Source organism: Episyrphus balteatus, chromosome 2 (genome assembly GCF_945859705.1).
Source record: "Episyrphus balteatus chromosome 2, idEpiBalt1.1, whole genome shotgun sequence".
NCBI classification, from domain to species: domain Eukaryota; kingdom Metazoa; phylum Arthropoda; class Insecta; order Diptera; family Syrphidae; genus Episyrphus; species Episyrphus balteatus.
Genome location: NC_079135.1, coordinates 103,409,310 through 103,423,128, shown reverse-complemented (window position 1 = coordinate 103,423,128; position 13,819 = coordinate 103,409,310). Strand labels below are relative to the sequence as shown.

Genomic DNA, 13,819 nt, shown 5'->3' with positions numbered 1-13,819 from the left:
AAGAATATCCAAACAAAGATTAAAATGAAAAAAATAGCCTATTAGCACTTATTCCTAAGATGAACAAGAATCTTCTTTAGTGCATATCCTAAAATTTGCCGCTCCATAAAAAAATACCATTATTTCGTAGGTATATATATTTTTTGTAATGGATTGTTTTGATTTTTAATAATGATGGATTCTAAAATCTTCATGCAAAATTTGGTTCATCTACCATAACTTTTAAGGGTTTGTCGGCAGTAAGTTTGCAACTGTTATAATAATATGAGTTGACAGATGAAAAACAGGTATAACTTTTTCCAGAGACGTCAGATTGTCTTGATTTTTGATTTTTTGGAATCAGCATTAAAAAATAGCTTGAAATCATGTATCATATGTGTATATAATACCATAGCCTATTTTTGCTAATTTTGAAAATCTGCATTTCGCGATTTGACCTTGAAATCGCGACAAGCGGACATGAGATTTTTCTAGACTTTTGAGATATGTTATAGAATGGCAAAAGGAAGATATTGAGCAAAAAAAATTTCTACTAACATTCATTCCGAGATTTACCCCTTTTTTCTCCTTATTTTACTGTATTAAAACTTTTTGCCAAGTTTCATGAGTGTAACAATTTTTTTTTTATTATTTCTTGATTTTATGTACTATTTAACGCTTTGAGCATTTATACCTAGATATTGAACTTTAGAAAGTGAACTTTTGAACCAATTTTACCGAAATAAAACTAAAATTGTCCTTGGTTAAAAAAAAAAGTTAAAAAACAACCTATAAAAGTTCTTTGGCAAAAAAAAAGCTTTAAATTTTTTTTTTTTTGAAATTTAAAATAAAAGACAACAAGTTTTAGTTTTTAATTTTTTTTTATTTATTTTCATTTTTGTATCTCTCATTCAACCGCGATTCGTTTTCTTCTAAGCTTAAATTAATAACAAAAACTATAACATACAAAAAGTAAAATCCTTATAAAAAACACACATCCTTTTTACAACATTCCTTTCAACATGCTTTCGTTTTTGTTTTGTTTTATTTTTTTTTTTGTGAAGTACATTAATGCACTGTTTGTGTATAATAAATACACACACACATACACAATAAAGTACCACGATGGTAAAGTCAACATTATTATATCATTTAATATGCATAATGGATGCCATGTCCGGCGACAGATGTATGCACTAAAGCTGGGGCGGCTCTGTTAAAAGATTAATTCGGAGACAAGCAAAACAAAGTGTAATCACATTGTTACGAGTATAATGATAATGGATATGAAAAGAAAAGAATAATTTACATTTTTTTTTAATGTTTGATTTTTAAAGGGAATTTTTTAAAATTTATTTTAATCATACTTGATAAGTGCTGGAGCTGGAGCATAAGCATGGGCAGCATAAGCAGGTGCAGCATAAGCGGGTGCAGCATAATGGGCAGCAGCTAATCCAAGTCCAAGACCATGTGGAGCTATAGAAGATGATGATGAAAATAGAAAATAAAATAAAAAATTTAAAAAAATATTTAAGTCCATTGTGTCTTGGTGTTTTAATTCCTCTCCCTTTTTTTTCTACTCAGTTTATCTTTTTGTTATTTTTTTGTTTTTTGTTATTTTTTATAAAAGCTGTTATCCTGGAAAGTCTTTTATTTTTTTCTTTACAAAAGATACCTTTAGAAGTTTTGTTTTTATATATTTTTTGTCCTTTTTGTAAACAGAATTGAAATAAAAAAACCAAAATAAATATTAAATGGAAAGAAACATGAATTAAACTGGGGGTAGTTTGTTTTTTTTATTAAGGAAGATTTTTTCATTTTTAGCTTAAATGTGAAGTCAGAAGAAAGATGTGTCGTGTTTTTGTCTTACGATGAACTTATGAACATTAGATTTCAGAGAAATAGGTATTTTGTGTCAGTTTAAATAAATAATGATCTCAGATGAAGTACCTAAACGTGGTTGAATGTCAATTTGGACAAGTATGAAAATCTTAAATAAATGGATCTTTTGAGATTTCCTTGTCAATTGATCTTTTATACAACTTTTGAAACTTTAACTATAAAATAAGATGATCATTTTGTAAAGTCTATTCATTTTTAAAGTCTTTTTTTTTTTTTAATTTAATAACTGCAAAACTCAATTTAGAACATTTCACAAACTAAAAATCATGCGATTCTTTCTCGAATAGTAATCCGTGTTAGGTATATTTTTTTTAAATTAAGATTTACCCTTAAATCCTAGTTCAAAATAGGTTTTGTTAAAAAAAAAAATGGAAAAAACGCAAGACTTTTTTATAAGCCTTTTTTACAAGTATTCATCAGAAAAATTTTATTTGTATGTTAACATCAGATTAATAAGAAATAAAAAAAAAATTGTTTTGAAAATTTCGACATATACAACTCCAACAGAAGAATTTCTTGCAGGCATTTTTTTAAATAATTTTTTCTATATAACAAATTTTCAAAAATTTTCACACGAGAAAGTCAGAAATCAAGAACTTGGAACCGTTCATAACAGTTAAAATTTTTGTATTCTATCAAACTAGTACCTTAATAATGACTTTTAATCAAATCGTTACAACAGTTTTTGAGAAAAACCATTAATATTAAATTTTTGCAGAATTTCGAGTTTCACTTTTACACATTCTCTATCATCTTAATATCACGGTTCATTGCAATATCTCGAAAAAAAATTTAGGGAAATGAAATTTCTTTACGTAGGTACAGTATTTTTTCTGATTTCTACGGAAACAAAAATACAATGTAAAAAAAAAATACTTACAATTCTTTTACATTAAAAACTGTTAAAAATTTAATAATTTTCAATGAAGTAAGGTTTTTAACTAGCTAAATGTTATATAAATGAATGTTACATATTTTTCTAAAAAAATCTTAACACTTCTCCTTTTTGTGTTTGAACAACAGTTTAGAAATAATAAAAAAATAAACAAACACTATCATTTTCTATGTTTGGTGTTTTGGCTTCAAAAATCTTCCTACTATCAAAAGATTGAAGATAGTTTGTTTTCGAATTTTTTTTTTATAATAACCTTTCACAGTACATACACCCTAGGTATATAAAATGGATTGTTTTTATAAAACTCTAACTCAAAAACTTTAATCTTTGGTTTTTTTTTTTCGAAGTGTTCTAATTTCTTCAAAAGCCAATTTGAAATAAAATTCATAGCAAGAAATTTAAGAACATCAGTTTCTAAAGGCCTTGGAAATGATGGAAATAGTTAATTTTTCAAATAAATATCAACAATATTTTTTTTATTTTTCGATCAATAAAAGTTGAAAATAGATTTAAATTCCAGAATTTTAGAAAACAAAATAGTAGTTTCAGTTAATATCTAAAGTCTAAACATAATGATTTTTGTGTCTATTTCAAAAAATAAATAATATTGTGTGTGATTATGAGGTATTTTAACTGTGCAGTAAATTTTTACTCATTTTAATATCATTTCAATTTACTTTTACATTGAGACATAACATAAATAAATAAACAACCCCTACTGAATGTCCAATACAACAGTTACTTTGATTTGATTACTAAATATCCAAGTTATAAAGAATTAATTTCGTAATTCGTAAAACGTTTTTCCTACACATTAGTAATTCCATAGAACCTTAAATACAAACGCCTTGGTAGACACTCACGATGATTTAAAATACAGTACACTCAGGCGTATACGTATCTTTTTTTTTTTTTATTTGATCAAAATGTAAATTCAATTGAAAATTTTCACTTCTTTTGCATAAACAGTAGACTATATTAAAAACTCATTCAAACCAAAAACAATTAAAAATTAAATTCTTCAAAACTTGGTTAATTTCTTTAATTTGCTTACAACGAAAAGGGATTATAAAAATGTTAAAGAAAAGTTTGGGTTCCTACAATTCATTCAATCTTAAAATGAGAAGAAAAACTCTTTCACAAGATTAAAATGTTAATTGTTTTAATTTTTGTATTTTCTGTAGCACGTTTTCTATGACCTTTCAATTTTGTTTTTCATTATACTTGCACAAAATTGAGAGAGTTCATTTCAAAATTGTTGAAAGTTCAAAGTCAAATTATTAGCATAATGACTTCGCTGATTTTATATTCAGCCTGTAAGTCAGCATTATTGTTGATTGAACAATGTACCTAACACATAAAAAAAACACGTTTTTCAATCGAGATTATTTTCTTAATATTATACAAACTGCTGTTAACAATTATATAAATTTTGAATGTAAATATCTGTAGGAAAAAAATAAAATTGAATGCCATTTCGCCATGGTTATCTAAAAAATAACTTCTACAAATTTAGAAATCTCTTATTTAAAAAAAAAAATATTTTTGCAAGATGTATGTAAAAGTGGAGTTAGCAATTAAGGGATGATAAATAAAAAGTTTGAAATATTATAAAAAATTGGTATGCCATAACTTTAAATAGAGTTCATCAAAAAAAAAAAAATGAAAAGGCTTAGAAGTTTTAAAGTCCTGATACCTTTTTTTGATAGGATATTCAGCCTCTTCAGTAAAAGAATTATATACCTGAATACCAGTTCGGGTTAAGAAACAACGACGATTGAACAATTGCATAAAATAACTTAAACTTATGCCACTAAAGAACATGGACATTGAAATCATTATTCGGACGTTGGAGAAATAGTGGCTGGAGTACCACAAGGTAGTGTTCTGGATCCCTTTTTATACTTTTTGACTACTCCCGATATAATTTAACATAAAAAAACATGGTAGCCACTTTTGCAAATGATATCACAGAAAAAAAAAGGAAAAAGTAGATAATGAACTTAACTTTTAGTTTAATTCAGGTCATTTAAAGTATTAAAATTGAATGTTAACACAAAATTTTCAGTTGGCAAAACGATTTTAAATTGCTAAAAAGGTCTTACTAGTGTCAATGAATGGACAAAAAAGTGACAAATAGCATTTAAAAACTTATGTTAGGGCCCGTTGAATTGATTTATTGATTCTGTTTTCAGTTGCAGTAATATGAATTCGTGTGAATTTGTTAGTAGGGGAGAAGGGGGTACATTTCACATTTAGTTTTTAAACGTCTGTATTTTCGAAAACTGTAAATGTTTTCAAATGTTTTGTTTTGTATTTGATTCATTGACTATTCAAAATTATACTTACAGTAAATTATAATCTTGATAATTTAATTTAATAAAAAAAAGTCATTTTGTTAAAATTGCCCCGGGGTCGGGGAACATTTGACTTTGGCAATGGTGGATTAAACCCCATATCGCGTGCATTATATTTTTAAAACTATCAGCGGATCTGGCTCGTATGTTGTTTGATTAGAAAAAAAAAAAAATCTGTTTTAAACAATCTACTAAACAATATAACGAAAAAAATAAATCAAAAAATTCATTTTCTAAAAAGAAGAAATCTTAATCAAAATAAATCGATGTCGATTTATTTTTAAAGAATTTATTTAATATATAATTCCCCAAAATCACCGTAAAACTGTGCCCCCATTGCAAAAGTGAAAGGTGCCCCGAAGGACCCTCATAAGTGTTTTTCTTTTTTTTTCAATAAGTAATACTATTTTCTTACAAAGCTGGTTTAAATTTACTAAACTTTAAGCATAATGCTATCAAAATGTTGATTCACCATAAAAAAATTTTTTTATTAGGATCAGAAATCGCTTGCATACCTGTGGTCAAAAATTAGATCAGAAATACGGAAAACACGAAAACACGTGGTACTCCGCGAAAAGTTAATGAAAGACTGCGAAATTTCACAAAGTTTCTTTAAATCAAACTAAGCTTCTTTCTTCATCCAAACTATTCTTTATTAAGGACACGATCATACCGAAAAACGCAAAGTCAAATGTGCCCCGGTGTCAAATGTACCCCCGCTTACCCTACATTAAACTCGAAATTACAGTATGTACATATATGTTCATTTGTGACTTCTTACCTCACTACTAATCGGAATATGGCAATTGAGGTATATTTGGAAGCGTCTTGCTATTTTGCTGGTTAATTGTTATGTGACGTTGCATTAAATTGAGTATGGCGCTCTCTAGAGGCAAAAGTTATAATATTTTTTTTATTTTTTTTTATTGTAAATACTTTACCACGAAATAATAACAACAAAATAGTTACAATAAAAAGAAGTTCAAAACCTAAATCTTAACTACACTAAAATCACGCTCAAAACAATAAAATATTCTCATCCAAATTCATCTGGCGCTTTTAATAATGATTAAAATTATAACGAAAACCCAATTTTAAACACCATTTCTTATATAACATAACATTTTTAGATTTTTTTTTAAATAGTCTTTTAAATGCAAATTTTCAAAAAAAAATTCAAACAAAAACTTGAAATGTTGTTCTGGAGATATAAATAACCCACAAATCAAAAAAAAAAAAATTTTATTGATCGATTTCCATTTGTCAAAAAATTGATTTCTTTAAAATGAAATTTTTTTTTATATTTTTGAACTTTTTCTTACTTTTAAAATTGTTTTTGCAAATATATTTATACTTTATAAAATATTCGTTGAAACTGATTAAATACTCGTAGCTTACAATAAAGACAGAAATCAAGACAAATTTTATGACAGGTACCATTAAAAAGGGTCCTAAAAATATTTGACTTTAGGTTTTTATTTTCTTAGAATCCTAAACGTGCCCTATAATACCTACATATCGGAAATAAAAAAGATCCAAGCTCCCCTATTTTGGGATTAAGTCTGATGAAAAATACACTATTATATGTAAATCCTTAAAAATTGACTGAGTGCATTCAGCTTATTGTACACCCACTATTTTATTTTAAAACTTAGTGAAAAAAACCTTCTTCCCTAAAGAGCATTATTCTTACTTAATATCAATTAGAAAAAATACCAATTTAAGAAGATTGTTTTTTTTTTCTATAAAAGTAACTTTAGCTTAATTCCTCTCCGAACCTAATTATGAACATCCCACTTCTGAATTATTAAAACTTTATTATTATTTCTACCTCCTTTCTATAAGCTCTTTGCTTGAAATATAAAATATTTTCTCTTTCTTCCACTGGAAGCATCTTAAATCCTTGAAGAGAGTTTATTTTTTGTTATTTTTAAGTCTAGGTAAGAACGCTTCATTTTCTATTTTTTTTTTTAAGTGTTTTTTTCTTTAAGTATTTTTGAAATGGAATGAAAAATATTTACACAAATGTTATATATTCTGTAAATTTTCTAATATAAAAGAACCAACCAAAGAGATCCTTATAAACTAAGTGCAATTATACTTAAAAGTGTTTGTTTCTATTTTTTTTTTGTGTGTGTAGGTATTTTTTTAGTGCTTTTGTGCATAAAATAAAGCGCTAAATTAAAGCAAAATATTTACACAATTTTGTTTTCCAGCAAATACTAACCATGAGCTGCATAACCAATAGCAGGAGAAGCAGCAATTTTATATGATTGTGGAGCTGAAACATAGCTTTGTGAATAAGCTGGAGCATGTTGAATGTATCCCGAAGAATAAGCTGGTGCTGGAGCAAGTTTCAAAGTAGCTGGAGCTTGAGCAATATAAGATTGAATAGCTGGTGCAGCAGCATAAGAATGATAACCATGTGATATAGCTGGACCAGCTGAGATATAACTTGGAGCTGAAGCATAACCGTGAGATAAAACTGGAGCTGAAGCTGCATAACCGTGAGAATAATATTGGGCTGGTGCAGCGGCATATCCATGGGCAATAGCTGGAGCATAGCTGTGAGCAATAGCTGGTGCAGAAATAGCGTGTGCAGCTTGAACTAAGTGACCTTATATAATATGTACACAAATAATTTTTTGTAAAGCAGTGCAAAAGTGATTAAAGCATCTACAATTTTCTTTGTATATAGTGCTGACTTAAACTATTTATAGGTACATGCACCTTTTAAGCTGTTTTGAATATTTTTGACTTACCGCCATAGCTGGGAGCAACAACTTGAGCATCGTTGGTAGTACTTGAACGGGAGACATGTGATACAGCATGACCGGCTGTTACTTGACTCGAGTAGTCTGATTGAGAGTTTTGTCCATAATGGCCCTATTAAATTTGAAAATGGATTTTGTATTAGGTTCAAAAGGATTTTACAGCAGCAATAAGGATTCAAGATATTATGAGCTTAGAAATGTTTTAACTTTGATCTCAAATTTTAGCTTATATTTACCTTAATGGTATGTTCTTGTGATTGTCCTACGGATCCATGATCGATACTTGGGGCAGAAATGGAGTAAGCTGCTGGTCCACCAGCTTGTACACAGGCAACGATAGCGGTGATGACGAAAATTACCTGGAAATGATATAGAAAAGGAATACTGATGAGAAAAAAAAAATAAAATGCACGACTGGGTCGCACGAACTTGCTCTTAGAGTTCAAGTTGCTTAAATATTTAAGACTTTTTATATAGAAACTTGGGAAATGTAGGTATGTAAAAACAAAAAAAAAACAAAAAAACAAAAAAAATTCATTTTTCAAAAAAATAAAACAATATCTGAAATCAAATCGCCCCACAAAACAAGTATGCAGTTGTATTTGATATATTAAGGTGCATTTTTAGAAAAAAAATTTTCAAAATCGTTAGAGCCGTTTTTTAAAAAACTAATTTTTTATAAATAATTTTTTGAAAAAAAAGTTTAAAAATAAAACTGGTATGCCATTGTGTAGAAATAACTAATCAACATCTAAAAACAAAATTTCAAAAAAATTCAATGTCCCGTTTTCGAAAATTTGATTTTTCAAAAAAAAATTTTGAAAATTTTTTTAAAAATCCAAAAATTATTTTTTTCAAAATTTTATTTTTGGCTTATATTCAAATTGTATAAATGCTTTTGTACAAAAAATTTCGTTGAAATACAATAAGTAGTTTTGCAGAAAATCCGATTTGAAAAAAGCGGTCCTATGGCAGGTACCGTTAATAATGATTTTCAAAAAAAAAATTTTTCTTCAAAAGATAGATCTTGTTTAAAAACTATTATTTGAATTTTTTTAACAAAATCGTTGGAGCCGTTTTCGTGAAATTAAACTTTTCCGAAATTTTTGTATGACAGGTACCGTTATTTTTGGTCCAAAAAAATTAATTCCAAAAACCCCTCTGGAGAGTCTCCAAAAACTGCTACATAGCAAGTTTGAAGTCAATCGGTCCATCCGTTTAGGCTCTAGTTCCTTATACAGACAGACAGACAGACTGACATACTGACAGACTGACAGACTGACAGACTGACAGACTGACAGACTGACAGACTGACAGACTGACAGACTGACAGACTGACAGACTGACAGACTGACAGACTGACAGACTGACAGACTGACAGACTGACAGACTGACAGACTGACAGACTGACAGACTGACAGACTGACAGACTGACAGACTGACAGACTGACAGACTGACAGACTGACAGACTGACAGACTGACAGACTGACAGACTGACAGACTGACAGACTGACAGACTGACAGACTGACAGACTGACAGACTGACAGACTGACAGACTGACAGACTGACAGACTGACAGACTGACAGACTGACAGACTGACAGACTGACAGACTGACAGACTGACAGACTGACAGACTGACAGACTGACAGACTGACAGACTGACAGACTGACAGACTGACAGACTGACAGACTGACAGACTGACAGACTGACAGACTGACAGACTGACAGACTGACAGACTGACAGACTGACAGACTGACAGACTGACAGACTGACAGACTGACAGACTGACAGACTGACAGACTGACAGACTGACAGACTGACAGACTGACAGACTGACAGACTGACAGACTGACAGACTGACAGACTGACAGACTGACAGACTGACAGACTGACAGACTGACAGATTGACAGACTGAAAGACTGACAGACTGACAGACTGACAGACTGACAGACTGACAGACTGACAGACTGACAGACTGACAGACTGACAGACTGACAGACTGACAGACTGACAGACTGACAGACTGACAGACTGACAGACTGACAGACTGACAGACTGACAGACTGACAGACTGACAGACTGACAGACTGACAGACTGACAGACTGACAGACTGACAGACTGACAGACTGACAGACTGACAGACTGACAGACTGACAGACTGACAGACTGACAGACTGACAGACTGACAGACTGACAGACTGACAGACTGACAGACTGACAGACTGACAGACTGACAGACTGACAGACTGACAGACTGACAGACTGACAGACTGACAGACTGACAGACTGACAGACTGACAGACTGACAGACTGACAGACTGACAGACTGACAGACAGACGGACTTCCGGGACCCACTTTTTTCACATTGTCTATCATCGTAATGTCATGGAAAAATGTTATCTCAACTTTTTTTTTTGTACGAATGCATAACTTGATATATAGTACCTATATCGCAAGTCATAAATGCATGTACCTATTGAAAAATTTGTATTTATTATTTAAATTTTTTTTCTAAACACTCAAAATGCAACTTTATTGTAATTTATCTGAAACTTATGCACAGTTTAATCAAAATCATTAGAGGCGTTTCAAAGGAATTCGCAATAATTTGAAAATTTTGTACAAAAAAACACAGAATTCAGTAAAAATCTTCATCATAGTATAATGTTAGTTTTCACAAAGGTACTTGTAGGTACTTGTCCTTAGAGCAAGTAAAAAATGTTCTATATAAAGTTTCCTAAATTAACATTAAAGTATAATTTTAGCTTAATTTTATTATTAATTTTATAAGAAATTTAAAAAAAAAAAAAAAAAAACAATATTAAAAGTTGTTTTAAAAATTACGAAAACACATTTTTATGGTTTTGACATCTAAACTAAATATGGCCTTTAATTAACTGATGCAACACAAATTTTTGATGTTAAAACCGATTTAAAAAAATTATATTTTGGGAAAATTCAAACAAAAATAACACAGGTCAACACGAAATTTGTGCTTGGGTTGTGACTATGAAATTATGATAGATATATTGATACTCATCTGGAAAATATTTTTTTTTTTTTTTATTTACTTTTGAAGTCAGCAGAGTAATTTCCAGTTTTCAAGTAAATCTGTCTTTTACAAAAATTGTCGTGCGTAATTTTGGCAAAAACTCGAGAACGTCTTACCCGTTTTTGATGATTTTAGTTTTGTTTTCTTCATTTTAATACTGTTTTCATATTCATATTCAGAAAAATAAAAAAAAAAGGAAAGAAGAAAAAAGAAAAATTAAATCGAAATTTTCGTTTTTTTCGAATTTTTGTCAAATGGGAGCTTGAGGCATTATTTGATATCTTCTATTTTCAATATTTATGGTAAAATTAATTCACTCTGATGGTATTTTTATTATACAAAAATAACTGCTTACACAAATAACTGTATCCAAACTGTAGCCAAACTAGTTCATATTGAAATTCTTTGTTTATTGAAAAATTAAATTAATTTTTTTGCATATTTTTTTTTATTTATTATTTTGTTGCATATACATGGTGTCTAAAAAGTAATGGATTAAACGAAATGGACTGATAGGCTAACTTAAGATCTCTCAGAATTTGGTAACTTGTTCATCCCAAATACTTATACAGTTCTTGTGAAATTTCGAAAAATCCCTACTTTGCAACAGTATTTTGCTTCCTCTGCCCATAATTGATTTTTGTTTTTTGCAACTCTTTTACTAAAACATTGCCTAACAATAAGAAACAATTAACTAATAAAAATATTTTTTATTTCATACGCCATTTTTTTGCAAATCAATTAACAGTTCCGAGTTTCATAAAAACTCAATTTCTTACTTTTATTTCAGAGCAACAAGACCAAAAAAATTTGTATTGTGTGACTCTGGTTTTTTATTTTAAAAACTTGTCCCAGTATTGCAGTTTTCAAAAAAGTAGGTATAAAAGTTTCCAAAGTTGAAGTTAGATAAAAAAATATTACAGTTTGAACTCAACAAAACAGGGTTTTTCGGAGCAAAAATCCCTTGTATTCATCATAACTTTTTTGTTATAATTTAAGTCGAAAAAAGCGCTTAGGCAAAAATGTAGAACTTTAAATTATCTACATTTTATACCTTTACAGTTTTTTTTGTACAAGGCACGGTTCTTGCACTATAGCTCATAAGACTCGAGTTAGGCTCACAGGGTATGAAAATTGTATTTTTGATCCCAACACTACAAAAGCAAATCTTAGGAGGGGAAAGGGTGATTATCGATAGTCTTGGTTTATCATGAACTCAAAAAGTGGAAATTAAACCCAAGCACAAAAAAATATTTTTATTTTTGTCGACCTGTGTAATTTTTATGCAATTTTGAAGTCATTATACACATTTAAAAAAAAATTCACATTAACATGAAATGAAGTTCAATTTAAAATTAACAGATTCCAGCTATTTTAAGCGGAAACTGTATTGTTTTAAGAGGTTGGGATTTAAGGTGTCCAGGTGCCCTTTTTTTCTCCGTGTCTGAATGTCTTCAAAAGTTGTTTTTTGTTTATTGAAAAAAAAAAAAAAAATAATGCAGTTTTGTCTTCAAAACGTTCTAGGTTCCGTGTAAGGTATTTTTACATATTTATTTTTTTTTTTTTGTTACATTGTGCTTATAATACCAAGGGTTAAACAACTTTTTCCACTGTTCAGTTTCTCATGGAATATCTCTGCATTTGTCGATTAAGCCCTTATAAGGTGCTCACTAAGTAATTGGGTACAATTTTCAATAATCGCACCGAAACGTCATAAACGTCAGACAAAAACAAAAAATGACCGCGGAATGAGTTTTGTTAAAAAAGTTTTGAGCAAGAAAAAATAGTAACACAGAAAATTTGTTAACTGTTTAACACTAGGGTGGCGCAAAAAAAAATAATTCCTTCTACTTCTAATAGTTGAATTAACAAGAAATCGCGTTGTTCACATTTGAAACAAATTGTCTATGGAAGAAAAAATTTTCTATTAGGGTGTTCAAAAAGGATTTTATTTGCTTAAAAAAAAAAAACTGAGTACCTACACACAAAGTTTGAAAAGTGCGTTTTTTGATATAGTAATATTTACTTTATATCAAATTGATTAAATCGATTTTGGTTGAATTCCTGAGCCCCCTAATGCCAAAATACTCAATTTTACATTATTTCATACACCACGTTTTCAGACTTTCTCTGTAATGAAAATCAATTTTTGTTAAATTAAATAAAACAAAAATTTATGAACCACCTTAATGGCAATTTAAATCTTCGATAATTTGGTTAAAATAATATCCGCCTTGATTTTTATTTTTTTTAAATTTCAAAAGCAACTGTAGAATAAAATATTTTTTCGAGCCACCCTTATACGAAAAACTTGAATTTCAATCAATCTCAAAAAATACAATTTAGAAATTTTCGGTGTTTAAATCCAAATTTTTCGAAATATGAAAAAAGGTACATTTTTTGTACCACCCTAATAAACTTTCTTACTAACAAATTTTTTGCAATATTAACATCTATGAACAATATAAACATCGAATCAAGAGCCAAATTAATTTTTTCGTGAGTTTTACAGCCATCAAATTTAGGCTGGGCAATCTACCCAACAACGATGACGACAAAATGACGTTTTTGAACAGCAGGACTAAGTTAGTACGATCAGTTTTATATCATATTATAATATTTACCTAGCAACAAGATTTTGTATTTTTTAATGTAATGTTAAACATGTTGTCATGTTAATTCTACCATTTTCGAACTAATAATATTCTAGTGTGGTAATTGAATTTGCAAACCGAATTAATGTTTAAATTTAACTCACAATAAATAAAGGAGTACAAAATTTCTTAAATGATTTTGCTTTTATTTGTGGCATGTCAAAAAAAAAATCTATCAACTTAATACCAAATTTTTT

General features: G+C 29.2%; 1 protein-coding gene across 1 annotated transcript in view; it reads right to left on the bottom strand.

Annotated features, from left to right (window-relative positions):
- Window positions 1-1,010: 1,010 nt before the first annotated feature.
- Window positions 1,011-13,819, bottom strand: part of LOC129911359 (cuticle protein 16.5) — a 30,921-nt gene continuing 18,112 nt past the window's right edge. Inside the window, exons 2-6 of the mRNA XM_055989129.1 lie at window positions 8,144-8,266; window positions 7,896-8,019; window positions 7,361-7,750; window positions 1,347-1,455; window positions 1,011-1,192 (exon numbers count right to left, since the gene is read on the bottom strand). Of these exons, the coding sequence (XP_055845104.1) occupies window positions 1,132-1,192; window positions 1,347-1,455; window positions 7,361-7,750; window positions 7,896-8,019; window positions 8,144-8,266 (807 nt within the window). The 3' untranslated portion in view covers window positions 1,011-1,131. The remainder of the gene's footprint in view (window positions 1,193-1,346; window positions 1,456-7,360; window positions 7,751-7,895; window positions 8,020-8,143; window positions 8,267-13,819) is intronic.